General features: G+C 52.2%; 1 protein-coding gene across 2 annotated transcripts; it reads right to left on the bottom strand.

Annotated features, from left to right (window-relative positions):
* Window positions 1–27,562, bottom strand: Prkd2 (protein kinase D2). Of its 2 annotated transcripts, XM_055615513.1 has the most exons (19): window positions 27,464–27,562; window positions 26,628–27,009; window positions 24,403–24,541; window positions 22,808–22,939; window positions 21,796–21,950; window positions 21,472–21,697; window positions 20,334–20,411; window positions 20,106–20,259; window positions 17,549–17,666; window positions 17,072–17,149; window positions 15,282–15,540; window positions 13,696–13,748; window positions 12,921–12,993; window positions 12,093–12,199; window positions 11,421–11,582; window positions 5,588–5,686; window positions 3,960–4,227; window positions 858–943; window positions 1–616 (listed from the first exon to the last, which is right to left on the bottom strand). In XM_055615513.1, the coding sequence occupies exons 2-19, from the start codon at window positions 26,865–26,867 to the stop codon at window positions 416–418; spliced, it is 2,628 nt and encodes an 875-aa protein (XP_055471488.1). In that variant the 5' UTR covers window positions 26,868–27,009; window positions 27,464–27,562; the 3' UTR covers window positions 1–415. The 2 variants fall into 2 exon arrangements, with proteins under 2 accessions (XP_055471488.1, XP_055471487.1); XM_055615512.1 differs by lacking the exon at window positions 27,464–27,562 and having other exon boundaries at window positions 26,628–27,455.
* Between the last annotated feature and the right edge of the window lie 336 nt (window positions 27,563–27,898).

Below are 27,898 nucleotides of genomic sequence, written 5' to 3' on the forward strand. Positions count from 1 at the left end.
TTTTTAAAAATTACGTTTATTTATTGCATGTGTTTGTGTGGGCACATGTGGTGGTCAGAGGACAACTGGGAGGAGCTGATTCTCTCCTTCAAAAAGGTTCATCCCGGGATCAAACTTAAGTTGTCAGGCTTGGCGGTAAGCGCCTGTACCCACAGAGTCATCTCTGCAGGCTTGGAACTTCCTTTTCATACAGTCCTTTTTGTGGGCAACAGCCTAATGACTAGGATTGGGACATCAGAGACTACGACCATGGCCCAGGGAAGAGTCTGTTTCGGTGACCAGAAAGCCAGACGGCCCTGGTCCCCTGCATACTGCTCCATCCCGTCTGTGCAGGAAGCTGCTTCCCCTAGAACAGCTCACTTCCGGGGTGGCGTGCAGGATTCCAGAGAAAGCAGCCCAGCAGGGAACTTGGGCCTCAGAGGATGCTAATCCGCTCAGCCAGCCCCTGCATTTCGTGGTCCTGCGGCAGACGGGCGCCACACAGGTCCCCCTCTGCAAGTGTCCCATGGCGCTCTGCCACAAACTGATCCCAGCGCGCGTCGTCGCTCTCGTGGGTGATATATCGCTCGCCCATCTTTCCCTCTAGCTCTCGGAGGTCAAGCCACGTCTGGTACTCCTGGGCAGGGGAAAACTGGGTTAGCTTGGGCATCCCAAGCTGGGCAGAGTACAGCAATCTCAGCAACAGCCTGGGTTCCGCTGGGACCAATGATGGCAAAGCACCACGCCCCACAACCGGCCCAGCCAATAGAGGCGTAGCCTCGTTCCCAACCACAGGGCAGCAGCAGGAGGGTCAATCACTCGCCCAGCCAATTAAAGACGGCTCTGCCGCCGACTCTAGCCCCCACTCCCTACGTCACCTGTAACCAGGGGTGGCTGAGAGACTTGTCCACGCTGTAGCGCTTGCGCATCTTCACCTGCAACAGGTTGTTGATGAGGTCGATGGCTGTGAAGGAAGCAGACAGATGAAGCTCGCCTGGAGCGACAGGCTGCCTCTTCCAACAAGGCACCCCACCCCCCTGCCATGGAGGCGTAGCTGCAGCCTGGCCCAGGTGAACAAACACCTATCCCTGCTTTTCTCATTAAATTAAAAATCCTGCCACTCATGGTGGCCCACCCTCGTAATTCTAACACGTGGGAGGTGGGAGCTGGAGACCGGGAGTTCAAGGCTAGCCTGGGCTACACGTGGCAATTGCTGAAATTGTAAGTATGCACCAGCTCAAAGTGTGACCAGCTCAAATTTTAAGAATTATTTTATTTTTCGACTGGTTTGGTAGTGCAAGCCTTTACTCCTAGCCCTCGGGAGGCAGAAGCACACGGGTCTTTGTGGGTTCAGGAGAGCCAAGGTTACATAGTGAGACACTATAAAAAAAAAAAAATCTTATTTTTATGTATCAAAACCCAAACCAAACCAAACAAAATTTACTTTATTTTCACATATGTGTGTGTGTGCGCGTACAACTGAATGGCGGTATCCCATTACGCCAGCAGGGAGCGCTGGGACCCGGAACTAGAATCCCAGGTGCTTGTGACCTGTCTGACGTGGCCGGTGGGAACCTAACTGTGGATCCTCTGCAAGAGCTGAGGCAGGCTTAACTGCTGACACATCTGTCCTGCTCTTCTGGCTCCAGTTCTTAAGAGTATAGGTTCTGAGGCGAGGACGTTGATGGCGAATGGAAGCCTCACATCCCTGCAGTCGTCAGGGAGCTAACAATAACGTGCCATACGGACAAAAGGAAGATGAAAACAAAGTCCTGCCACGCACGACGTCACCTTCGCTTGCGGAAGGCTCACGTGGAAAGGTTACCGAGAGCCAGCTGTTGAAGCCAAAGCCCCATTGAGGCTTTGTCGCTGGCAGCACATCTTGAAGGACAGGGCTTTACCGTGTGGCCCGTGTTAGCCCGGGTGCAATATTTACAGGGATTCCATGGATACCGAACTCCACAGATGCTCGAGTTCTTTATAGGAAACAGCAGAATTTGTGCACAGCCTCCGCACAATCTCCCTGCTTGCTTTGAGCCATCTCTAGATAACTTATGATGGGGTTCTGGTTACACTGCTATAGAGGGCACCCAGCACTTCACAGGTAATTGCCAGGAGAACTACCACTGACCTGCCCCCCTCCCCCGGGCTCTCAGCATGTTTTCTAGACATGAGCTCCAACACGGAGCCACAACCCCACACCCCTCGCTGGGGGATCCTAGGCAGAAGATCTAGTACTGAGACACACTCCCAGCCCCTTGGGAGATTGCAGGCAGGGGCTCTACCACTGTCCTATACTCCCACAGTAGATTTCTTATACTAACACATGGAAATGTTATGTAAATAGTTGTTATGCTGTGTTCAGGGAACAATGGAAACAAGAGCCCTACCAGGCTCGTCTGGCATCAGCCTGTAATCCCAGCATTTAGGAAGTTGAGGGCAGGATGATCAGGAGTACAAAGTCATCTTTAGCTACGTAGTCCAAAGCCAGCCAGCCAAACCAAACAAGCCCACCCTGACTCTTATCTTCTAAAACATCCTCCCCCCTACACTGGATCCCAAAGCTTCATGTCTCAGGGCTTATCTCCCAGGTCCAGTTGCCAGGCAACAAGCTTGTCTTGAGACCCACCGTTGGGCCTCTAATGAAAATATCAAAATGTCTTCCCAGCCCTGGCTCCCTTTTCCTCCCATCCCCATCATGTTCTGGGTCCCCAGAAAGCACCTCTTTGCTGGACCACCCCATTGCCACACTCCTAGACTGAGCTGCCTTTCCTCTGGACACATTTCCAAGCTGCAGGCTCATCTCTGCTCCATTCATAGAGTTAGGCTCCAGCCGCTGTCTGGAGAGGCTGCAGACATCTGTGTAGGCCACTCTGGCTTCCTCTAGTCCCATTCCTCTCAGGGTCCTTCACAGACAAGCTGCAACTCACCCTCAAAGCCCCAAGCATCTGTCTCAGGACTCCTAAACCATATGCTGCTGTCAAAACTTGAGTGTCAGCCAGGCCTGGTGGCTCTCAGGCCTACCGTCCCAGCTGCTGTTCAATGCCTTAGTGATCTACAAAATGAGTTCAAGGCCAGCCTGGGAAATTTAGTGCGGCCCTCTCTCAAGCTAAAATGCAACCAAGGGGTCTGTTGGTTGAGTTTAGTCATGGCTTAGTTAGGGCACTTATCTATCATGCATGAGGCTCTGGGCTTAATCCCTGGTGTTGCAAAAGAAAACAACTACAAAGACAGCTGACTTGGGGCTGGAGAGATGGCTCAGGGGTTAAGAAAACTCACTAGCTGCTCTTCCAAAGGATTTGTTAGGTTCCCAGCACCTATGTGGAGGCTCACAACTGCCTGCAACTTCAGTTCCAGGGGATCAGCTGGAGAGATGGCTCTGAGGTTAAGAGAATTGGCTGCTCCTCCAGAGGTCCTGAGTTCAATCCCAGCAACCACGTGGTGGCGCACAACCATCTATAGTGAGATCTGGTGCCCTCTGCTGGCCTGCAGGTGTACATTCCAGGGCCTCTGATACCATTTCCTGGCCTTCGAGAGCACTAGGGCCTGCCTATGATGCACACACACACTTGCAGACCAAATACCGCCCCCCCCCCCCAATAAAATAACAAAACAAAAAAGAGAAACCTGTCTACCCACTACCCTGGTTCTGTACTTGCCCTAGAGTCTCACGCCACCATGACACCCCTGGGTTCCAGAGTTCTACCTACAAGACAGCTGTTCCTCCGGCGTTCACCCTCACAGTTCTCCCCACTCACACAGCCCAGCCTCTTTGATGGCCCCTCTTTCAGCCCCACCCACATTTTGACCTGGGTCCACGCCCACATTATAGTCCCGCCCACCCAGGCAGCTCTGCCCAACTCCCTTCCTACGGCACTGTCACGCGGCTTTCAGTCCCCACCCACCCTTACAGCCTCCTGAAGTCTGAGGCCTGGCCTCTCCCCACCCCTCTCGCTTCTACTGTGTCCACCACGGCTCACCTCCAGATGAGATACGGCTCCAGGGGTTGGCCGGGTACATAAAGGCCGCATTCTGGATCTGGTCGTTGATGTCCTCGTCCTCATTGAAGGGGAACGTGCCGCTGAGGCTGACGTACATGATCACGCCCACAGACCACATGTCCAGCGAGCGGTTGTAACCCTGGTTGAGCAGCACCTCAGGGGCCAGGTAGGCAGGCGTGCCCACCACGGAGCGCCGGAAGGACTTCTCGCCGATGATTCGAGCAAAGCCGAAGTCACACAGCTTCACCTGCAAAGAAACGCTGAGGCATGACGGCGCCGCCGCTGCACGTCCACACCGTCGCTACCTTCCTGTTCCAGGATTTGCCACTCACTAGCCGAGCGATCTCAGGTGAGTGACTTCCCCTCCCTGTGCCTCAGGTTCCGCACCTCGAACACAAGGAAGAACATGACAGCAGCTGTCTCAAAGGGCTGTCACGAGGATGGCGTGAGTTAATCCACAGACAGCTGCGCACTGGACTGTGCCCAGTATGAAGACGTTTCTATTAGATAATCCTATAGCTGTCTGTCTGCCTCCTAGGACCGGTCACAGCCTTCCTATGCCCTTTGGTGATGCTCCCTACTGGACAGGTGGGGGGTATGGAATGAAAGAGGGATCGCAGGCGACATTCTAGAAGCCCGTCCACTGAGAATGGGCCCATGATTTCCAAACAAAGGCCCTGAGTCCGCCAAGCTGGCAATGGGCTAACTTCTAGGACTTTCTGGGGATTAAAGAAGACCAAGCATACAGGACCTGCTGGTGAGGTACGGAGAGGCAGAAGTAGGAGGATTACAAGTTCAAGGCTAGCCTGGACAACAGACTGAGTTCAAGGTTAGCCTGAGCAACTCCATTTATTCATTTGTTGTTTTGTTTTTTTAATATAGGGTTTCTGTGTGTAGCCCTGGATATCCTGGAACTTGCTCTGTAGAGCAGGCTGGCCTTGAACTTAGAGATTCACTCGTCTTTGTCTCCTGAGCGCTGGGATTAAAGGTGTTTGCCATCACCCCAGCAGATTTATTTACTTTTAAAGTCAGAACAAACATAGATTAAGAAAAAGAAATACTGATCTCGAGAGAAGAAGTACTGAGATTTTGTGTCAAATAAAAATTTAAAAGGGTTGGATTAGCTTAATGGTAGAGCCCCTGCCTAACTCCCCCTCCCCCCTGCCTTGAGGGGTTGGGATGTGGCTCAGTGGTAGAGCCCCTGCCTAGAATCCTCCAGTGAGGGGCTGGGTGTGGCTCAGTGGGAGAGAACCTTCCTAGAATAAGCAGGGCCCTAGGTTCCATCCCTAGAAGGAAAGGTCAATGGGAAGTGAGGAAATGCTGTGGGCACTCTCCCCACTACCGCAGTGAAGGAAAGGGCCACATGTGTTTCTTGCACCTCTTGTCTTTTTTCATTTTAGCTAGACTATGGACCATGAAGGCCAGCAGTACCACTAAACTGTCCTAAAAATAACAGCAGGGAAGGGGGTGCCTCACCATGTCACACCTTTGCAGCCCCAGAATGCAGCTGGGGTGAGAGATCACCTGCACCTGGGCTGTTGGAGTCACTCCCCCCCCCCCCCCCAGCTGTTGGGACTTGCCCCAGGCCAGGAGGAGACATGACGGACCTGAGGGAATGGATCGGCTGATGCCAGCAACACATTCTCCGGCTTCAAGTCACAGTGGACGATGTTCTTGAAGTGCAGGTGTCGCAGCGCCACCAGGATCTGAGCAGAGGAGGCCGGTGAGAAAGGGAGGGGAGAGCCGTGGTGCCCACACCTGCGAGCCCCACCCAGGCCTTCCCCTGCTTCTCTAAGGATGCTGTCTAGGTGAGGGAGCCATTACGGAATCCCGGAAACCATAGACCCACTTACTCCCAAGAGCTAAGAGATTCATGCAGACCTCTACAAAGGCTTGGGCTACAGTGGGGAGGGGTGGGAGAACTGAGCTTAGAACAGTAAAGAGTTGTTAAAACAGCAGAGATTCCCAAGACCCTTCCTTCATGTGGTGCTATTAAAAAACATTTTTAGGCCTGATGTGACAGCACACGCCTTTAAATCCCAACATTTGAGAGGCAGAGGCAAATGGACCTCAGTGAGTTTTTGCTTTTTGTTTTTGTTTGAGACAGGGTTTCTCTGTGTAGCCTTGGCTGTCCTGGAATTCACACTATACACCAGGCTGGTCTTCAACTCAAGAGATCCGCCTGCCTCTGTCTCCCGAGTGCTGGGATTAAAGAAACAAATTGTTACATCTTTGATTCTCAGTTTGCTTCTCTCTAAAATGGGAACAATAATGGCACTCACCTCAAGGGTTTTATGATATTTATTTAGCTACGTTTTTAGATAAGATCTCAAGTTCAAATCATGCCACCACTGCCTGGCATGATCTCAGTGAGTTTGAGGCCAGCCTGGTCTACAGAGTGAGTTCCAGGACAGCCAGAGCTGTGCTGTAGGACCCTGTGTCAAAAACAAAACAATAACCAACAGCAGCAAAACCTGTTTCGTTGGCAAGATGGCTCAGCAGGGGGAGGCGCTTGCCACTAAGCTGGATGAACCCACATGGTGGATGGAGAGAAGCAGTTTCTGCAAGTCCTCCTCTCATCCTCACCTGTACTGTGCATGCACCCTTCCCTCACTCCACACATACACACACGCACACACAACATACTAAATTTAATTTTTAGAAAGTATTCCAAAAATTCTTACCATTTAAAAAGCTGTGATACTGGGGCTGGAGAGATGGCTCAGATGCTCTTCTAGAGGACTTGAGCTCAATTCCCAGCAACCACATGGTGGCTCACAACCATCCATAGTGAGATCTGACGCCCTTTCTGGCATGAGGTGTACATGTAGACAGAGCACTGATATCCATAAACACATTTTTTTTTTAAGCTGGAATAATGAGCCAGGTGTGGCAGGGCATGTCTATAATCCCAGCACTGAAGAGGGGGAGGCAGGTCAAGGCCAGCCTAGACTACATAATGAGTGTTAGGCTAGCATGGGCTACAGTGAGATCTTTTTTTTTTTTTCCCTCCCCCGAGACAGGGTCAGGTTTTTGTGCAGCCCTGGCTGTCCTGGAACTCACTCTGTAGACCAGGCTGGCCTTGAATTCAGAGATCCACCTGCTTCTGCCTTCCAAGTGCTAGGATCAAAGGCAAGTGCCACTACTGTGCCCAGTAGAGATGATGTCTTAGAAAATCAAATAAATAAATCTTTTAATACAAGGCAACGCAATCAACAGTGTAAGCAAGACAAGGGTTATATAACAAATGTATGCACCTCTGTCTAGGCCAGCGGTTCTCAACCTTCCTAAAGCTGTGCTGCTTTAATACAGTTCCTCCTGCTGTGGTCACCCCCAACCATAAAATTACTTTGTTGCTACTTCATAGCTGCAATTCTGCTACTGTTGCGAATTGTAACTATCTGTATACAGGGTATCTATATGCGACCCTCACTAAAGGGTCATTGGCCCCCTGAAGGGGTCATCACCCACAGGTGGAGAACAGCTGGTCTAGAGGTAAAAAAGCAGCTACTTGCTCAAGTAGAAAATCTGATTCCACATTTACTAACCTGTGGATTTGGACAACTTGTTACATCTTTGAGTCTCAGCTTGCTACTCTCTGAAATGGGAACAATAATGATACCCACCTAAAGGGTTTATGGTATTTATTTAGCTCTGTTTTTAGATAAGATCTCAAGTTCAAAGCTTGGACTCACTTTATTGTACCCTTGATGACCTTGAACTTCTGGTCCTCCTGCCTCCACTTCCCCAGGCAGCGCTGGAATTACAGGCATGTGCCATACTTACTGATTTTTGTGGTGCCAGGGATTGAACCCAGGGCAAGTGTTAGACAAGCACTGTACCAACTGAGTCACACTCCCTAGACCGATGTCTGGTTTTATGAGACAGGGTCTCACTCTAGCTCATGTTGTCTACGGATTTCCTTTGTTTTAATTCTGTACCATTATATTTTGTTTTTGAGACAGAGTCTCCCTTATATAATGGAGGTTGGCTAGGAACTCACTCTGTAGACCAGGCTGGCCTTGAATTCGCTAAGATACACCTGCCTGTTCCACACCTGGCACCTCCTTTTATTTTTAAGACAGGGTCTTATGTATCCCAGTCTAGTCCCAAACTCTATGTAGCTGAAGCTAGCCTTGAGCTGGTCCTTGTACCTCTTCCTCCTGAGTGCTAGGGTTACACGCCTGTGTCACCATGCCCTGCTGAGGTCAGGACTTAATGATACCTACCTGGAAGGGCCATGGTGAAGCCTAAAGTTCCTGGGGCAAAGAACTGGGTCCAGTGCTTAGAGGTGGGGAAGGCAAGAACCCGAGGACAGAAATCTGCAGAAAGAGGATGTGGGGGAAGGGAGGGAGGGAGAGAGTGGCAGGATAAAATGGAAGACCAGCAAGAGAAATTGCTTTGGTTGCTGAAAGAACTCAGCTCCCTCTTCCACGAAGTCAGGATTTGGATGCCTCAGGGGGTCTCTGTCCCATCTCCCAGAATGCTCAGCAAACCCAGGCATACTGCTAAGGGTTCAGAAGGTCAGAGCAGTGGCCAAGTACAACACGGGATGCCTTACAGCCAACAGAAATGTCCCAGAGTGAAGAGTCCCAGCCAGAGGGCAGGCCTTTCCAGGAAGGACTGAACTTAGACCACACCAGGTAGTGTTGGAAGAAAAGGTTAAATTTTTATGGGAGAATGAAAGCCACGGGTGGAGTGATGGCCTAGCTAGCATGCACAAAGTCCAGGGTTCCAGCTTATCACTGGGGAGGTGGAGGCAGGAAGACCAGGAATTTAAGGTCCTCTTTGATTAGATAACAAGTTCAAGGCCAGCCTAGGATATAGGAGACCATGTCTCAAACAACAACAGAAGAGGAAAGAAAAGAAAGCTGCCAACAAATATTGTGATAGAAAGGATTGAACAGGCCTGCAGAGATGGCCACCGAGCCTGACTTCAATCCCTGAGACCCACATTGTGGGAAGGAGAGAACAAACTCTTGCAAGTTGTCCTATGACCTCCATACGTGTACCATGCACCCAAGCTGTAGCTCATGAACAACACACACACAGGCAAACTCACACAGTAAAGATAGTAACATATCAAATAGTACAAAGGACAATGACCTCATATCTATCATATATAAAGAGCACGTATACTGCAATAAGTATGCTTGGTAGCCAGGTGCAGTGGTGCACACCTGTGATCCCAGCACTCAGGGAGGCAGAGGCAGCAGATTTCTGTGAGTTTGAGCCTAGCCTGGTCTATAAAGCAAGTCCAGGAAAGCCAAGGCCACACAGAAAAACCCTGTCTCAAAAAACCAAAAAAAAAAAAAAAAAAAAAGCATTCTTAGTGATCCATGCCTGTAAGCCCAGTTGTTTGAAGGTGGAGACAGAAGCTCTGCTGTATGAGGAAAAGGCCAGCCACAGATACATGGTAAGATCTTATCTCCAAACACAAACAAAACAAGAGCAGAGAGACAATTCTGTGATCAGGACCACTATCTGCTCTTCCAGAGGACCAGGGTACCAGGGTTAAATTCCCAACGCAGAGGGTGGTTCACAACTCGTGTTCCCAGGGACATCTGATGCCCTCTTCTTGCCTCCAGAGGCACTGCACAGACTGCAGTGCTTCATACCGTACATTAAGGTAAACACTCATATACATATAAGATAGTAAGTCAGGGGCTGGAGAGGTGGCTCAGAGGTTAAGGGCACTGGCTGCTCTTCCAAAGGACCCGAGTTCAATTCCCAGCAACCACATGGTGGCTCACAACCATCTATAATGCTCTCTTCTGGCCTGCAGGCAAAATACTGTATAAATAATAAATCTTAAAAAAGAAACTCTGAAATTGGGACACATGTCTTTAATCTCAGAACTTGGGATGCTGAGGCAGATGAATCTCTGTGAGTTCAGGGCAGCTTGGTCTACAGAGTGAGACCCTGACTCATAACTAATTAATTAAAAAAAATATACAAAGTTGACATAAAATATAGACCAAAATAACTTGAGTGTGGGCACACACGTGTGATCCCAGCAGCAGGAAGGATGATGCAGGAGCATCACATCAAGTACATGCCAGCATCAAGTCCATGAGATCCTGTCTCAGAACGCCAAAAGCCAATAAATAAGAGCCTTTCTGAGCCTGGCAATTATTTGTATCTAGCATTAGTAAGACGGGTGAAAACACGCATCCTCCCACTGGGTTGGTCGAAAAGATGGAAAAGGGTTTAGACAATAAAAATTGTCTTTTACTTTTTGAGACAGGGCCTCATGTAGCCCAGGCTGGCTTTGAATTCGCTGATAGGCGAGGATGGCCTTAGACCCCGGATCTTCCTGCCTCCCAGGAAGTCTGTTCCTGGTTTATACAGTGTTGCTGCTCCCACTCAAGGCGAGGTGCATGCTAGGCAGGCAAGCATTCCACCTCAAGTCAGCTGCCTAAAGGGGTATTCAGCTGTGCTGCAGCTCTCACAGCGCTGGGCTCACGGTGAGAAGCTGGGTACGGGCAGCACGCCTGTGCTTTCAGCATTTGGGGAGTAAAGGCAGGAGGAACAGGAGTTACAGGCCAGCCTGGACAATATGAGTCCACACACACGCACACACACGAAAATATGCAAACATCAGGGGATGTCGCTCTGTTCTCTTTGTGGAGCCCGCAAAGCCCTGGGTTTGAGTCCCAGAACTGCAGAAACTGGGCACGGTGGTACAAGTCCATATGAGGGCACTCAGAAAACAGAGGCGCGAGGATCCCTAGTGTGAGGTCATGCTCATCTACACGAGTTCCAGGCTAGCCTGAGCTACACAAGACCCTTTCTCAAAAAGAAGAGTGAGCCAGGAGAATAGTGCACGCCTTTGACCCCAGCCCGGGAAGGTTATTAAAACTGCTCATAATAGCTATTACTACTACGAAAGGGTGAATTTTTTTTCCTCCGCCTCGCAATCTTTCAACCCTTCACTAGGTTCTTTGACCAAACCTCCCCCAGATTCTGGACTATGCTTCTCCCAGGCTGGGGAGTATAGGGGACACAGTGGTGACAGTGATAGCCCTCTGCCTTGGATGGTGGGTGATGTCACCCACGGCGGGCAGGGCTGCCACAGGGAGAGACTGTGATGATATCATAGTATTTACTGAGCCCCAATTGTCATTGTCCATTTTTGTTTTTCCCTTTTTTTTTTTTTTTTTTGAGACAGGGTCTCACAGTGTAGCTCTGGCTGTCCTGAACTCACCACATAGCACAAGCTGGCCTTGAGCTCACAGAGTTCCGGCCTACCTCTGCCTCCCAAGTTCTAGGAATATACCACCACATTCGGCTTCTGTCCCTTTATTAGTTATCTCTTACTGCTATTAATTAATATGATTTCCATCTATTTCTCTAATCTGTCCTCTTGACTACCCAGGACACCAGCCTGTTCTCCGCGCCTCCACCAGAGGGCGCCCGAGGCCACAGCGCGCAGCACACCTGCGTGATGAGGAACTTGGTGAGGCGCTCAGGAAGCCGGCCCTTCTCGCTGGAAAGGATCATCTCCAACATGTCCCCGTGCAGTTTCTCCATCACCACGAATACCTTCTCAGGAGTCTCAAACATGCACTCGAGGTTCACGATCCCGGGATGCCGCAGACTCTGCCCAGGAACGCGGGAAGAAGGGTCAGGACTGAGATCAGTAAGACCAGAGGTGGGAAGCCCCTAGAGTGCTTTGCATCATGAACTTATGGGGAAGGCCTGGGCATAAGGGGATTGTAGGAAGCTTGCGAATACAGCGAGGTGTGCTGTATGTGTGTAGCTCTGGTTTCTATTAGATTGATTTTCTTCTGCAAGCTAGGCAAATGCTCTGCTGCTGATCCCCCAGCCCACAAAATCTTCCTAGGTACCTTTAGAAGAAAGCCCATTGCACTTCTTCCCACCCTCCTCCCTGGCCGCATTTCTTCCATGGCTCTAGGGTTCTTGCACAGGCTGTCCTGGCCCCTGTCAGGGCACCCCTCAGGTCCAGCATGCACACCTTCTCTTCCAGCTGGGAAGCCTAACTTGACCACGCTTAGACTATGGCTCAGGTTGTACTTAAAAGGAGCAAGCGGGAAGGGCAGGCTCTCCACATGCAGGGGCATAGCTAGGTCAGGATCCTGCGGGTCACACCTGCAGAATGGCCACCTCGTTCCTGAGCTGGCTCTCCTGCTTGGTGGGAAAGCGCAGCTTGTCGATGACCTTCACGGCCACGTCTCTCCCAGTCTTCCTGTGCTTTCCTGAGGGCAGGGTGGAAGAAAGATAAAGGAGAGCAAGACTTCCTGTTCCTTCTCCCACTCTATGGAGACCCAGATGAAACTGAGCAAGAACACTGGAGGCCTTTATGGTTTCTCTGAGGTGTTTTCAATATGAGGGGTGGGATGGCAGGGCTAGGGAGTAAAAGAGAGAGGAGAGGGGCTAACAGTGTGGTTCAGTGAGCACCTGCACACCTGCCTAGAATCCCCCAGTGAGGGGCTGGGGTGTGGCTCAGTGGTAGATCCCTGCCTAGAATCCCCCAGTGAGGGGCTGGGGTGTGGCTCAGTAGTAGAGCCCCTGCTTAGCATGCAGACTGCCCTGGGTTTCACGCCTACGAAGAGAAAGACAAAACAAAAATAAACAAGCCAGGCATGGTGATGCAATCCTATTATCCAAGCATTTGGAAGACTGGGGCAAGAGGATCACAAGGTTGAGGGCATCTTGGGTTGCAAATTAAAGGTAGAGAGAGTTTCAAGAAAGGCAATGAATATCATATCATGGGCTACTACATGCATAACCAATGAGAAGCCAGAATGAACCTCTCCTATTGATAACAGGCAAGAAGCCCACGGGTTTTCCTAATAAGAAAAGGAACCTGCAAGCCTCTGCACCTGGAGTCCAGCTTTCCAAAACAGGAGATGGGCATCGAGGAGGGCATGGTGCCACCTGAGTCAGCCTCTTGAGGCAGGCCTGTGGCATCCTTACCTCCATAGACCACTCCAAACTGCCCGGAGCCCAGCACCTCATCTGGGAAGATCTGGTAGACGGTAGCAATGTCCTGTGAGGTGGAGACAGCAGGGTCACAGGTACAGATTGGAAATGAGAGAGGGTCAAGGGCACAGAAGCCTGGAGGTTGGAGGTCAGATGAAATCTGACACGTATGACAGTTTGGTCGGCTGGGGGTTGGGCCAGGTCAGGTGGCCTGGGAAGGGACTGTCTTATTACGGCCGTGGAAAGACCCGGGCAAACCGTGAGCGGCAACCTTCTCTGGCTCTGGGTCCTAGACCTCACGGAGGAGGAGGAGAAGGAGGAGGGCTGAGTGGCAGGCAGGAATGTATACATTCCTCTCTGCCCGCGGCTGCAGACATGGCCATCTGCGGCAAGGTCCTGCTGAGGTGACTGACTGCCACCTGGAATTCTGAGCCAAAATATACCCTTTCTTTCCTCAGTGGTTTTACATTTTTGACTTTATTTTCAATTATGTGTATCTTTGTGCACGCATGTGACTGCTGGCCTCCTCCGGGACCTCCCGGAGGAGGCCAGCAGAGAATGTGGGGTCCTCTGGAGCTGGAACTACAGGGGGCTGGGAGACAGCCATGTGGGTGCCTGGGAATCTACTGAGGTCCTCTTCAAGGCAAATGCTCTCAACTGCTGAGCAATCTCTCCAGCCCCACAAGTCTGCTTTGAGCAGCGTATTTTGTCATAATAACCTCAAATGAAGTTAAGACAGAAAGGTGCCGTGCGCCGGCAGGAGGCTTACCACGTTTTCTTGGATCTGACTGTTGGACACAGAGATACTCAGAGAAGCTTGTCCTAGGAGGAGGGGCAGAGACACGTGAGCAGGCTCCGGGCCCAGCACAGCTGTCACCTCTCCAAGGTGATGCTCTGAACAGTAGCATCCCCATCTGAGAATCACCAGAGAACGCCAGGTGTACCAAGAGGCTCCAAACGGGACCTCATAATCTTACACCTAGCATTTTACCCAGTGTCCTCAGAGCCAAGGAATGGACACGTGCTGACTCCATTTAACAGAGCGGGAAACTGACGCTTGGGAGGGACAGTCGCAACAGGTTCCGGCAACTTCTCTGGAACCGACCTCACCACATTACAAATCCAACTAAGGCGTAGACAAAGTCCTGTTCCCTCCTGCCATTCAAATGCCTCTCTTCCCCTGTTGCCCCTTCCTACCTCCCCACACCCCACCCACGCTATTGTCCCCACTACAATCCACCCCAGACTCTTTCTTGTTCTCCTTGTCCCAAACTTGCCCTTTCCCTTCTCCTCTTTTTATTTTTATTGTCTTTAATTAATTAATTAATTTATTTATTTATTATGGTCAGTGTTCTTCCTGCACATACACCTGCATGCCAGCAGAGGGCACCAGATCTCACTATAGATGGCTGTGAGCCCCCATGTGGTTGCTGGGAATTGAACGCAGGACCTCTGCAAGTGCTATTAACCGCTTTACCATCCCTCCAGCCCCCTTCTCCACTTTTTAAAAAACCGATTTTTATTTTTACTTTTTAAGTGTGTATGCACTCACCCACATGAGTACAGTTGTCCACAGAGGTCCGGGGAGAGCCTGGGACTGCCTGGAGTTGCAGGCAGTCGTAACCTGCATCACCCAAGATGGGTGCTGGGCACTGAACTTATCCTCTGCCAGGGCAGTAAGTGTCCTTGGCCACTGCACAATCTCTGTGGCCCCTTTCTCTCCCCTTCTACTTCTTCCCTTTCCCCTCTTTCTTCTTTGCCAGAATCTTGCTGAATAGCTCAGTCTGGCCTTGAACCTCAAACTCATAGCAATCCTCCTGCCTCCACCTCCTGAGTGATGGAAGGAGTTAGTATGTGTTGCTATTCCTGGCTCAATCCTGTCCTTTTCTCGTTCCTTACTCCAACAAAGCCAGGGGGAATCTTATGAAATACAAACCTGGCCCTGTCCTTCCTCTAAACGTGACCCTGCTACCGCTCTCCACAGCTGGAAGCTCTGACACACAGGCTCACGGAAGCCTCATCTATCTGTGGCTTCAAACCACCCCAGCCTGCTGTGTGTTCCTGACACACTGGCCCTCACGTGTAGAAGGCTCTCTCCTGTCTCCTCTCTCTGGTCCACACTGTGCCAGAGATGTACTTTCCCCTCTGGCTTCCCAGCTTCTTCATCCCAGTCCTGCCCTACTGACTGGCACAGAAAAGGCACTTGGAAAATTCCTGAGGTTAGGTTCAGAGTCGACATCCTCAGCGTCCCAGAGACTCAAACCCAGACACAAGCCCTCCATAGCATGCCTTCTTTCAGGCCTGCCCTTCCCAGGACACCTAAGAGCTGATCAGGTACCCTGTGTGGACACTTACTGTGTGGTGTGTGGCCTGGAGCAGTGGGTGCGTCTTGGAGGATAACGGGCATCAGTGCCTGGCGGATGGCTGTCTCCCAACCCCGAACGGCCTCGGTCCCCTGCCCGCTTGGCCCTCCTGGGGCCCCGCCAGCCATCTCGCCCACAAAGTAGGTGACATTGGCTGTGATGATCTCGAAGCAGTGTGGGTTGGTGCCTGGAGGCACGAGGCTGAAGTTCTTAGCTGGCTCCACTGCAAGGATTTCAGACAGTGGGATTTCCTGGCAAGGGATGGAACGGTCAGTGCAGGCAAGCTTAGGGGCCACTCCTGCAGCTCCCGGGCCCTCAGAGGGACACATGAGAGCTGGAGTCAACAAGGACCCATGTTAACCGCAAGAGCTGTCAGATGGCAGGGAGAAAAGGAAGAGGCGTGTGCAAAGGCGTGAGGAAAGCTCACCGTGCCGTCACGTGGGGCAGTACACACCGGAGGCTCTTGATCAATGTTTGAGGTATAAATGCAGGACACGGGTCAACACAAGGCCATTGGGGCCATATGCAGAAGGCTGGATTTTGTCTAAGGGCCACAGAGGGAGCTTCGGAAAGGCTTGGAGCAAGGAGGTGCAGTTTGTGGCCATGTGTGGAAAGCCCACGAGACAAACAATATCAAAACAGCAGACAGGAAAGAAGCTCTATGGAAAAGAAAGTGTAAGGACTATGGGGCAGGCAAAACGCTGAAGAAGGAAGGAAGGAAGGAAGGGAAGACAAGAGGAAGGAGAAAAAAGGCTAAGTGACAGCCAGGCTCAGTGGCACAAGCTTATAATCTTAGTCACATGGAAGGCTGCAGCAAAGGGATCACAAATTCAAGGCCAGCCCAAGGAACTTCGTGAGACCCTGCTTCAAAAACAAAAAAGTAGAAAGAGGGCTAGGGACACAGTCCACTGGTAGAGGCCCTGCCTAGAATCCCCCGTGAGGGGCTGGGGGCGTGGTTCCACAGTGGGGTGCTTGCCAGGCTCAAGTTGGACCCTGGGTTTGAAAAAAAGTGACTTACGCAACAAGCTATGTGGTGAGATAGAGATATGGAAAGTAAGAAAGAAACAGGCCTGAGCATGTCAAGGGAGACGTGAGGAAGGCTGGGGAACCTGATCTTTACTCCCAGATCAATGAGTCACAGAACACTGACTTTCTGTAAGTGTGTATTTTACTTTTGAGACAGGGTCTCCCATAGCCCAGGCTGGTCTTGAACTCTACCTCCCAGAACGCTGTCTGTGATCACAGGTACATGTCTGGCCAACTCTGAAGTTTTTAGTGGATTCTCTGGCTACAGGGCAGCAAAGTCACACTACAGAGACTACTGTGAAGAACAGAAATGGTGACAGTAACACAGCCCCACAGGGGAGCTGCAGAAAAGACAAACTAGAGGCCACCAATCAATGTTAAGGTTGGACAGTGGCTGTAAGCCCAGCACTCAAGAGACAGAGGCGGGCAGATCTGGGAGTTCCAGGCCGGTCCAGCTACAGCATCAGGAGCCTTGTTGTGCATGTCAGGCCCTGAGCTCACTGCTTTTCACAGATTATTTCTGAATTCTCAGACTGGCCTTAGGGCAGAACTAGTATTTGAGACTCTTTTACAGGTGAGAAAGGGGAGGCCCAGGGGGGCTAAGGAACGTGCCCTGCTCCCCCAGCTGGAAAGCACGGAGGCTGGGATCAGGCGGGCAGTACTGGCCACATGAGGAGAGGCAGGGAGACAGTGGGTGGCAGGCTGGGAGCTGTGAGGATTTGCGGTGGCCGCTGGAGGAGGAGGGGACACGCCCACCTTGTAGTATCTGTTGGTCGTGTTGTTCTGGAAGAGGGTGATGCACTTGCAGTCTAGGCGCCAGTAATGCCGCTTCCTCTGTCAGGGAGAGTCGGCAGGGTGAGACTGGCAGCCGGGTGCGGTGCCCAGCCCAGCTGCTCCTCTGGCTGGGACGATGGCTCTGCTTGGCCTCACCCACCATCCACCCTGCCCTCAACCCGCCCGATGAACGTCCTGCCCAGCCTCCTTCCTCTAACACACCCTCGGTTCTAGCAGCTCCTAGACCCATCTTACCTGCCTTTTCCTGGCCCTCCTCCACTCTGTCCCCTCCCACCTCGCCACTAAGTAGTCCATCTGCTCAAGCTTTTCCAACAAACCTTTAAATCTGGTCACAGCCAACTAGCCTCACCTACTCACCTATAACTCTGGCCCACCCACCAAGACCGGGGCTTCTGAGCACTCCCCAAAGCCTGACCCCGCCCACTTGTCCCCACTCACCAGTGTGTCCTTGTTGCTGTAATGGACCGCCCAGCCTTCCCGCAGAGTGGTGCTGGATTTCCTGGTCGTGTGTCTCACAGACTGGACCACTCGCATCAGCGGGATGTATCCCAGCGAGCTGCAGGGGGTGGGTGAGACGCCACACGTCACATGTAAAACTGATGTCCTGCCTGGGGCCGCAGGGACATCTCTGAGCAGTCATGGGAAAACGCTGCTTTTTTACCTACTGAGATTTTAGATTTTCATAGCAAGGAGACTCGTGCCTTTTAATTTAAAAAGTTATTTTCAGTGTTTGTGGGAATGTATGCCATGCCCTGTGAACCTCCTCACGTGGGTGCTGGGAACCAAACCCAGGTCCTCTGCAAGAGCAACAAGTGTTCCTAACCACTGAGCCATCTCTCCAGCCCCCCCACTCCCCATTTAAAGATCCCTTTTGCTTGTTGTATAGATTCAGGTCTGTTCCACCCCCGGAATGTGGATGTGGAGGACAAATGAAGTGAGTTCTGTCCTTCCACTTGTATGTGCCTTAAAGGGATCAAACTCAGGTCACCAGGCTTCCACAGTAAGCACCTTTACTCAGTGAGCTAGCTTCACAGTCTGGCTTTGCTTTTTTTTAAAAAAAATTATTTTAGTTGGGCGTGGTGGTGAATGCTTTTAATCCCAGAGTTGGAAGTCGAATCTCCGAATCTGAGGCTAGCCTGGCCTACAGAGCAAGTTTCAGGACAGCCAGGGCTACATAGAAAAAGCCTGTCTCAAAAAAGAAAAAAAAATCTTTTATGTTGTGCGTCTGTGTGTTTTGCTCGCACAGCATGGTGCCTGACTCAGTTAAGAGCCCTTAAAATGGATGGCTGGACCACGCGGTGCTGGGAACTCAGCCAGGTCCTCTGAAGAACAGCCAGTGCTCTTATCCACACAGCCATCTCTCCGGCCCATGGCTTTGATTTCTGAGATTGTTTCTTGTACCCTGGGCTAGCAGAGGTCCTCCCGAGTACTTGCCTACAGGCGTGTTCTGCCACACGCTGTTTGCACAGTGCTGGGGGGTCACCCAGGGCCTCCTGCTGGCTGGGCAGGTACTCTACCACCTGAGCCACACGCCCAGTGCAAACGGGACTATTGAAGGGCCGGGCTGGGAAGCTAACTATAGGCTTGGGCTTTGGACTGGAGGCAGAGCAGGGGCCATACAGAAAGGCCCGGGTTCCAGCCCCAATTCTACAACAGAATGAAGCCAGGTGCCTAGCAAGTACCTGACTAACCTCGGTGTGCCTCGATTTCTGGATTTCCAAGAAGCTGGACCCTCTCTTTTCTACCTAGCCCTTCACAGCAGCAGAGAGGATTCACAATTTGTCTGTCTTGTTTTTCTTTTAAACATTAATAAATTGCCCTTGAAGTTTATAAAGAGCAGGACAAGGTCTTTTAAGTGACCCAGGAAGAATCCAATTTTAAGGTGGCACTTTACACGCTTTGTGGCACACCATGCCTATAATCACAGCACTTGGGAGGCCAAGGCTAAAGAAGCAGGATAGCTTGAAACATGGTCTTGAAAAATCCCCAAAGGAAGCCAAGGGCCAGGGATATAGCTCAGTGGGTACAGTGCTTGCCAAGCATGCACAGAGTTGGCTCCCCAGCACCATAGAAACTGGGCATGGCGGCTCAACCCTGTAATCCCAGTAACTGAGAGGTAGAGGCAGAAGTTCAAACTCAGCTTGAGGCCAGTCTGGGTTATGCAAAACCATTCTTTAAAAAGAAAAACAGAGCTGGAGAGATGGCTCAGCTGTTAAGAGCATTGGCTCTTCCAGAGAACCTGGGTTTGATTCTCAGCACCCGTGTGGAGGCTCACAAACTCTCTGTAGCTCCAGTTCCAGGGTACCTGGTGCCCTCTTGTGGCCTCCGCGGGTACTGCACACATGTAGTAGACATATACACATGCAAACATCCATACACATAATTCCCCCAATCATCCCCAGGGTTTCTCTGCGCAGCCCTGGCTGTCCTGGAGCTCACTTTAAGGCTGGCTTTGAAGTTAGAGACACGTGCCTCTGCCTCCCGAGTACTGGGATTAAAGGCCTACTTGGCCACATCTTTTTTTTTATTTGTTTGTTTTTTTGTTTATTTATTTGTTTATTTTTTTATTTGTTTGTTAAGATTTTTTAAAATTTATTGTGCATACAGTGTTCTGTCTGCATGCCAGAAGAGGACATCAGATCTCACTATAGATGGCTGTGAGCCACCATGTGGTTGCTGGGAATTGAACCCAGGACCTCTGGAAGATCAGCCAGTGCTCCTAACCTCTGAGCCACCTCTTCAGCTCTTGTTTGTTTTTTGAGCTACAGTGGATTCACATTGTAGACCAGGCTGGCCTTGAACTCACAGAGACCCGCCTGCCTCTGCCCCCTGAGTAAATGTGTGTGCCACCACAACTGGCCCTTAACCAAAGCATAAAAAGCTAGGGTTCAGGAACTGAGAACATTTCCACTATTACTCTGATATCAGCCCATTTTAAGGACAGAGAAGCAGAGGCTTGTGGTAGGAGAGAGCCTCCTAAAAGGCCCCCGGGTACCTCTGGGCCTTGCCTCCCTCGCCGTCCTCCTCCTCGCCGGCATGGAGGGCGTTCTCTGAGTGGGAGCCTGGGATGACACCAGAGTCCTCCACCTCATCCGACAGGGAGCTCTTGTCAGCCTCGCTGTAGTCGGCAGCCTCCTCCATCGGCACATCTAGGGGCACGGGGGTGTGAGAAGGGCCTCCACTCCTTCCCACCCCTTCCCTCTTACATGTTAAGGAGTCTTACCTCCATTGATGAGCGACTCCCCCAGACAGTCGTTTGGGACTCGGGTGGCACAGCGCTTGTGACAGTTAAACTTGCAGTCTGAGGGACAGGATAAAGGAATGGGCAGGCGTTACTGTGTGTGTGTGTGAGGTATGTGCACATATGACGTGGTCTTACTGTGTAGCCTACCCTGTTCTCCTAGCTCTAACTGCCAAGTACTGATTTTGCAGGCACAGGCCACCAGATCAAACTTTATATTTTTTATTAGATGAATTTATTTGTGTGTCTGTGTGCACCTGTGCAACGCATGCCACGAGGAAGGTGTCAGAGGTCTGTGGGGCCTGGGGATTGAACTCAGACCATGAGGCTTGATGGCAAGCAACCTGAGTTATCCCAATGACCCAGGCCTTTTTCCTTCTCCTCTTTCTTCCAGAATTTTATTTGTTTGTTTCAAGACAGGATCTCTCTTTGTAGCCCTGGCTGTCCTGAAACTTACTTTGTAGACCAGGTTGGCCTGGAATTCACAGAGCTCCGCCTGCCTCTACCTCCTGAGTGTTAGAATTACAGGCGTGTGCTACCACAACCCAGCTCTTCCAGATATTTTTGATGCGGTCGCTTTAAAGAGCTCCTATAGCTTAGCTTGGCCAGGAACAGGCTAAGGCAAAAGGTGACTTAACTCCCCAGCTAAGGTGATGAGATTACAGGCTTGTGTGCCACTATCTGGCTCAGGGTGAGCCCTGGGGATGGAACGTGGGGCCTCTGGTATGCGAGGTTGGCATTCTACCAAGGAAGCTATAGTTCCAGCCCTTTCAGATCACTTTGTGTAACTCAGGCTGTGCTCAAACTATACAGCCGAGGCTAGACTTGAATTCCTGATCCCCTTGCCTCTTCCTCTTAAGTGCTGGGTGCGATTGTGGGGTGTAATTGTAGACAATACCAAAAGTCTTGAATCTAAGGCTCTTAAGTTCTCTGACTCTCGGATTCTTGGGTTTCATGGTGGGAATTCCATTCAGTTCTGGGAATCTAGATTTCCAAGTGTCTTGGGTTCCAGAACTCCAGGGACTTCCAGAATGGCCAGGATCCAGGACATGGGTCAGAGCTCCTACGTGCCTTCCGGGAGGAGTTTCAGACCCACAGTCCTCCCCACGGACCCACTAACCTTTGCACTGCAGGCCCTGGCGGAACAGACCCTTGAGCAGTTTCTTGCAAGCCTGGCAAACAGTGGGCCGTGTGTAGCTGTGTATAAGGAAGGTGTGTGGCACCTTGACCTTAGACATCAGCATCTTGTCCAGCTCAATGGGACGGCCTGTGTAGAAGGAGGAGGAGGACGACGACGACGACGACGAGGGTGGTCGGCGAGGAAGGAGGTCGGTGGTGCTACGGCTCTACCCAGCAGCAAGGGTGGAAGAAACAATTCACATTAGCATCGGTCTGGCCCCGTCATAACCCAGCCGCCGACCCTCCCCACTCTCCACGCTCTCACCAGCTCCTCAGCAGTGCAGGGGAGGGACTCGGAGCTGCCAAGGCGCACAGAATGGCCACTGGCCAGGGATGTGGATGACAGGCGGCGCTTGCGAGCACCGCTGCAGTTGTTGGGGATGCTGAAGGCGCAGCGTTTGTGGTAATTCAGCCCGCAGCCTATGGGGGGACGCATGACCATCAGAGCCGAAGCCTGAACCCATTATGAAGTGTACACTGTCCTGCCTCCCATCCCCCCAGCAAAAGTGGATGGGACACCCAGGGCTCAGTGTTGCAGCTAGACCTATTTGTGCACTGGATTCGAGTCCGTATCCCCGCTGGTTCTAGCCTGGTTGAGGAACGGGCCTAATTTTCACTAGGCCAGAAGCTTTAAAGAGCTGAGATTCCCAGACCTTAGAATTCTGCCTGAGGCCAGGCAGCTTGCGCCTGAGACCCCGACAGGCTGCCCTGAGGACCCTGGAGCTGCCTGGCTAACGCCTCAGCTTGCGTCTTTGCTTCATCCCTGACTGACCGAGCTCACCCTTCCACCACCACACCTTGTGATCCCCCAGAGATGGCTCCACAGTTGGCGCGCTTGTTACTTTTGTAGAGAACCCAGGTTCCACTCCTGAGCCCATGTATACGGTGCAACAGACATCTATTCAGCAGAGCACCCCCACACAAATAAAAACAAATCAACAAACAGACGAAACCAGTCCATGTCCCTAAGTGCCTGTCCTTGGAGCCCCATTCTCGCATGCCCTATCCCCAGGCCTGAACTGACCACTCCCTGCTCTGCCCTTAACCCCACTTATACCAACTATCACCTTCTGGGCTCCGCACCCATTCCAGAACAGGCTCGGCTCTAGTTCCTAACCTCGCCCACATCCCGGGGCTCCGCCCACAGACCTCGACCCCAATCCTCTACCACGCTTTGGAAGCGAGCGAGCGTTCCTCACCTTCTAAGCTTACCCCTCAGCCCAGGCCAGCCCACCTTTCCCAGCTTTGCCTACCATGCCCCACCCTCCCAGTCTCACCATCGCACTTGAGGCCCTGGCGCACAAGACCGAAGAGCATCTCTCCGCAGTGGTCACAGAAGGCTGGCGCGCGGTAGGAGTGCACAGTGAGGGCGTGCGGGCGGATCTGGAAGTCCTCGAAGGTGGCCGAGGCTGTGGGTGGCAAGGAGGGTAGAGACACTTGAGCCAGGAGGATAGACGCCTGCTCAACAGAGCAAGTTCTAGGACAGCTAGGACTACAAAGAGAAACTGTCTCAAATTTAAATAATATATAAATAAAATAAAGTAAAATAAAATCCCAGCGTTCCCACTGGGCAAAATACCTACATGCCTCCTGATAAGGTAGGAGTTAATGGGGAGTTGTTTAATGGGCAGAGAACTTATTTACTTGTTTCCAATATTAAGACAGTCCTGAATGCCCGGCAGTGGTAGCACGGGTCTTTAATCCCAGTACTTGAGGGCAGAGACAACCAGATCTCTGTGAGTTCAAATCCAGCCTGGTTTACAGAGCGAGCTCCAGAGCAGCCAGGGTTACATGGTGAGACCCTGTCTTGAAAAAAAAAGGGGCTGGGGCCGACAAGACAGCTCAGCAATTAAAAGGTGCTTGCTGCCAGGCCTGATGACTCAAGTTTGATAGCCGGGCCCCATTTGGTGAATCGATTCCCACAAGCGGCCCTCCAATCTTTACACTTGCACGCACGCACACTCTCTCAACAAATGTAGGACAGTTCTGGTGGGCTGAGGGTACAGTTCCCTGGTGCAGTGCTTGCCTAGCATGGGCAAGGTGCTGGGTTCCCCAGTATCGAAAAGGGAGTGGGCTAATCAGCTGGGGGTGATGGTAAACATATTTAATCCCAGAGTCAGACAGGAGGATTTCAGTGAGTTCCAGGACATCCAAGGCTACACCGTAATATTTTTTGGGGGGTGGGGGTGGGGGTTGGCCTCAAACTCAGAGATCCACCTGCTTCTGCCTCCGTGAGTGCTGGGATTACAGGTGTACGCCATCGTGCCCAGCTATACGTGGTAAAATCTTATTTCAAATAAACAGGTAAATTAGCTAACTAGTTTCCCTCAGATGTCTACCGTGCATCTCCCTCTCCCTCTTTCGAGACAGCGTTTCTCTGTGTAGCCTAGGCTGTCCTGGACTTGCTTTGTAAACCAGGCTGGCCTGGAACTCACAGAGATCCGCCTGCCTCTGCCAGGGGCTGGGATTAAAAGCATGTACTGCCACCGCCTGGTGACTGCATATCTCCTGATAAGCCTCCTCCCCCTATTTTAAAGATACACTGTGTGTTTTTGTTTGTTTGTTTGTTTGTTTGTTTTTATGAGTATGGTGTTTTGCTGGCATACAGAGGCCAGAAGAGGGAGTGAGTGTTTGTGAGCTGCTGGGTAGGTGCTGAGAACTGAACCCCAAGGCTCGAAAGAGCAACCAGTGTTATTAACCACTGAGCCAACTGTCCAGCCCAAGGTCTCACTCTTTAGCCCAAGTTGACTTCATACTTGGCGGCTTTTTTACTGCCTGTGCCTCGGGAATACTGGGATTACAGGAGGACCCACCATCAGCTAACCACTCCCAGAGGCCCGTTCCCATCCCCCGGGTGACTGCCACTTCTCACCTGACAGAACCACCTCCACCAAGTCGCCCTCCTGGATATCTGCAGCTGATTGCACCAGCTGCAGGAGGTTGGCCGATGTGGGGTCATGTTTGAAGAGCAGGATCTTGTCGTACAGGCCGTAGAAGCCACACTCCGGGAACTGAGGGGCAGGAGAGGGAGATGGCAACGGAAAAGCTCAATATAGCCGGCAGCAGCGGCGGCGGCAGCGCGGCTGCCCGGCAGCCTACTGGAATCCTCTAGGGGCAAGGCCGGCTGTTTCCCCCGGAAACTGACCCTGCAGCCCACCGCTTCCTGCCTGTCCCCTCCAACCCCAGCTTGAGGCGGCAGGATGCCGAGGGCCCCAGGTGTGCTGGGAGGGGGACTCTGGCCAGAGTCTGGTGGGCCTGGCATGGGAGGGAAGGGGGGGGGGCGGTGGGGAAGGGAGGGCTAAAGGCTCCCAGAGCACAGCGAATGTTCCGAATTTCCCAGAGCTGGCGGGACACTGAGTGATCAGCCCCCTCCTCTTTCGGCTACATCTCCACCCCAGCTTCCTTCCTGAATCTATTGTCCCTGTTACCTGGCTCTTAGCCCAGTATTGGGGCAGAATGAACTAGAAAGGAGGGGGGCTTAGGACTTTTTTTGGGGGGGGTTACTGCTCAAAATAGAAGGAGGCCTCTCTACATCCAGTGCTCCAAAGACCCAGGTGTGCAAGTCCCAGTTTGGGAGGGGGCAGGAAACGAAACGGTGTCAAACAGAAAGTGAAACTGCACAGGTGGGGCAAGGGAAGGAAGGCAGGCAAACTGGGGGCCCCAGCGGCACCTGTACCCCAGGAGGAGCAGAAAACAAACCAAACGGGGCCTGAGGAGGGGAGGCTGGGGATATGAACCCTAATACACAGAATTGCACTCCATGGACACTGTAGAGACACCCCAGTTCTGCTTCCCATAAGGCCGTCTGATTTAGGAGTGGGAGCTGGGCCAGACTTGGGGAGCTGGTGGCACAGTTCCCCTGATCTACAGAAAATCAGTACTGCCTTGCCCCTGATGGTGGTTTCATTTAGTTTCCTTTTCTTTTTTCACCTTGAGACAGGCTCTGGATGTGTAGCAGAGGCTGATTTAAAATTCATGGTCCTCCTGCCTCTGCCTTCCCAGTGCTGGGATTACAAAAGTGTGAGGGCTGGGAGGTCTTTAAACTACATCCATTAGCTGGAAAAACAGGGGAGGTGGCCCTGTTCCTGCTGCTTCCCAGAAGCCCAAAGGCTCCACTTCCAGGAGCCTGAAAAAAGCCCACATCCGGATGTTTTGGGATTCCAATGCACTCTCGTTATAGAAGTATACATTCTGGGTTCCAACTGTAACTGTCATATTATCAGTGTCATCTAGGATTCTTAGGATGTAGCAACATGATTAACTTAAGATTCTAATACTTGGATGCCTTAGTATGAAAAGATTTCAATCTTCAACTACTTAGGACTCAGAAGTTCTCACATTTTCACAGAATCAGGCACTTGAACTACAAACAGGCATGCTCCCGCTCTTATCCCCAGGATTGGGGGGTGGAACCCAGAGCTTTTGCTTGCTAGGCAAGTGCTCTCCCAGACCGGTTGTAACTGTTAGCCTTCTAAGGTTTGGGCATCTGGTCCTAAGGTTCCTTCTTTGCATGACACTCAGGGGAGGAACCTTGATGTCCAAAACTAAGGGTAGCATGGGGAAACTGTAATTAGGAGAAGGGGTGGTGTCTGTACGGCTTCGGGGGTGCCTTGCTCCTTCACACCCCATCCCAGGCCTGAGAAAGGGTAGGGACTGCACCCCGACCTGGCTTGCCCCTGACAGTTTGTGATACACCCACACCCACGCGTGTCACCCGATCACCACGGTCAGTATGGCTTCAATTTCTACTGTTTCCAAAGAGCGAGGCCCAGGATGGACCCATCAGCCCAGGTCCCTCCGAGCAGCTACGCCCTCTTGCCCCTTCCTCCCCACTCCACACCTGGCAGGCTCCTCCCTTCCTCCCTGCCTGCTGCAGAAAACAACAAGCAGCGACACGCAATTTGGGGAGGCCTCTCGGGGCACCCCACCCCTATCCGGGCCTCTCTCAAACCGGTGGTGGAGTGAGGACACAACGGGGGAGGGGGGGAGGTAGCGCCCCTCCTCGTCTGTCACCTAGGCCTCTCTCTCCCCTCCCAATAACCCCAGGCCACCTCTGAAGCCTCCTCCCCTTTATCAGGAGAGCCCCTATGCCCTCACCTTCTGGTCCACGATAGAACAGGCTAGTTGCTTCACGTGAGCCAACTCGGAGGCGGCTGGCAATAGCACGAACTCTCGGGTCAATCCGATCTGGATGTGGAAGGAGACCCCCGAGCTCGGAGCTGGGATCTGAGGCAGCAGGGGTGGCGGTGACTGGAGCTCCAAGCCACTGGGGGGCGGAGGAGACCCGGGCCCCGGGGAGCCAGGGAGTCCGGCAGGATGGGAGGGGGCGGCGGCCATGGAGGCCAGACCCGGACCTGCCGCCCGGAGTTCACCGAGGAACCTGGGACCTAGATCCGAGAGCTATCGTGCGGTGGTGGTAAGAACACAGACATTTGAGAGAGAAATCTGTCAGGTTGAGGAACTCGAGGATGGCGGGATCCTGGGCAGTGAGAGAAAAAGGAATCTAGTGGGTCACACGCCGGGAGTCAGAGGCGCACAGATCAGAAGGAAAAGCAGCGGTTTGGGGGAAGGGTACCCAAGAGACTGGAAGGCTGCAATAAACCAGAAAGGAAAATCGGGTCGGGCAGGGTCCCTGGAATCAAAAGACCCTGCGACCCAAGGCCCCTGGGAGAAAGGTTGAGAGCGAAGCAGAGGGATCCCAGGATCCAGTGTGTTTGACGGCAGGATCGAACTCAGAGCCGGCCTGAGGGTGCTATGTCTTGGGGGTAGAAAGCAGCAGTCTTTGGTAAGAGAGTTAGTGGATCATAGGGACCCGACTAGCTCAGGGATGGGGAGAGAGGGGTCCCTAGGGCCAGTGCTGAAAGAAAAGACTCTCACAGGTCGCGAAAGTTGGAGAAAAGTTGGGTCGGGGGCGGCGGAGAAGGGAGCGTTACCGGAGGCGGGGCGGGTGGGGGGCAAGGGAGGGTCGCACAGCGCGGGTAGCTCTTTTTTTTCCGCCCCGTCAAAGTTTAAGTCGGCGGCGTCCCAGAAGGAAGTCTCCGGAGCGATGGCGCAAACGGCCAATCAACGCGGGGCACCGTGACATCACAGGGAGGAGCCTTGTCGAGGGGCCTGGGGCGGAAGGGGAAGGAGGGACTCCTCACCAGGGACTTGGGGGGAATTTGGTGGCAGGGGTAGGAGGAGGGTGGGAGGGGAAGGTCTTCCTTCACAGGCTCCAGCCTGGGAAGTTGACTTTTCGCTGCAGTGCCCCACGGCGCGCAGGAGGGGCAGGCGCTTGGTCGCAGTAGGAGGGAGCTGTCAGGCTGGCCCACATCCGGCGCCCACCGCAGGCAAAGGATCGGAAATCGGTGTCAAGTCCGGTGGCTTTC

This window comes from Psammomys obesus, unplaced genomic scaffold (assembly GCF_907164565.1).
Source record: "Psammomys obesus unplaced genomic scaffold, mPsaObe1.curated_primary_1811, whole genome shotgun sequence".
Taxonomy (NCBI): Eukaryota; Metazoa; Chordata; class Mammalia; order Rodentia; family Muridae; genus Psammomys; species Psammomys obesus.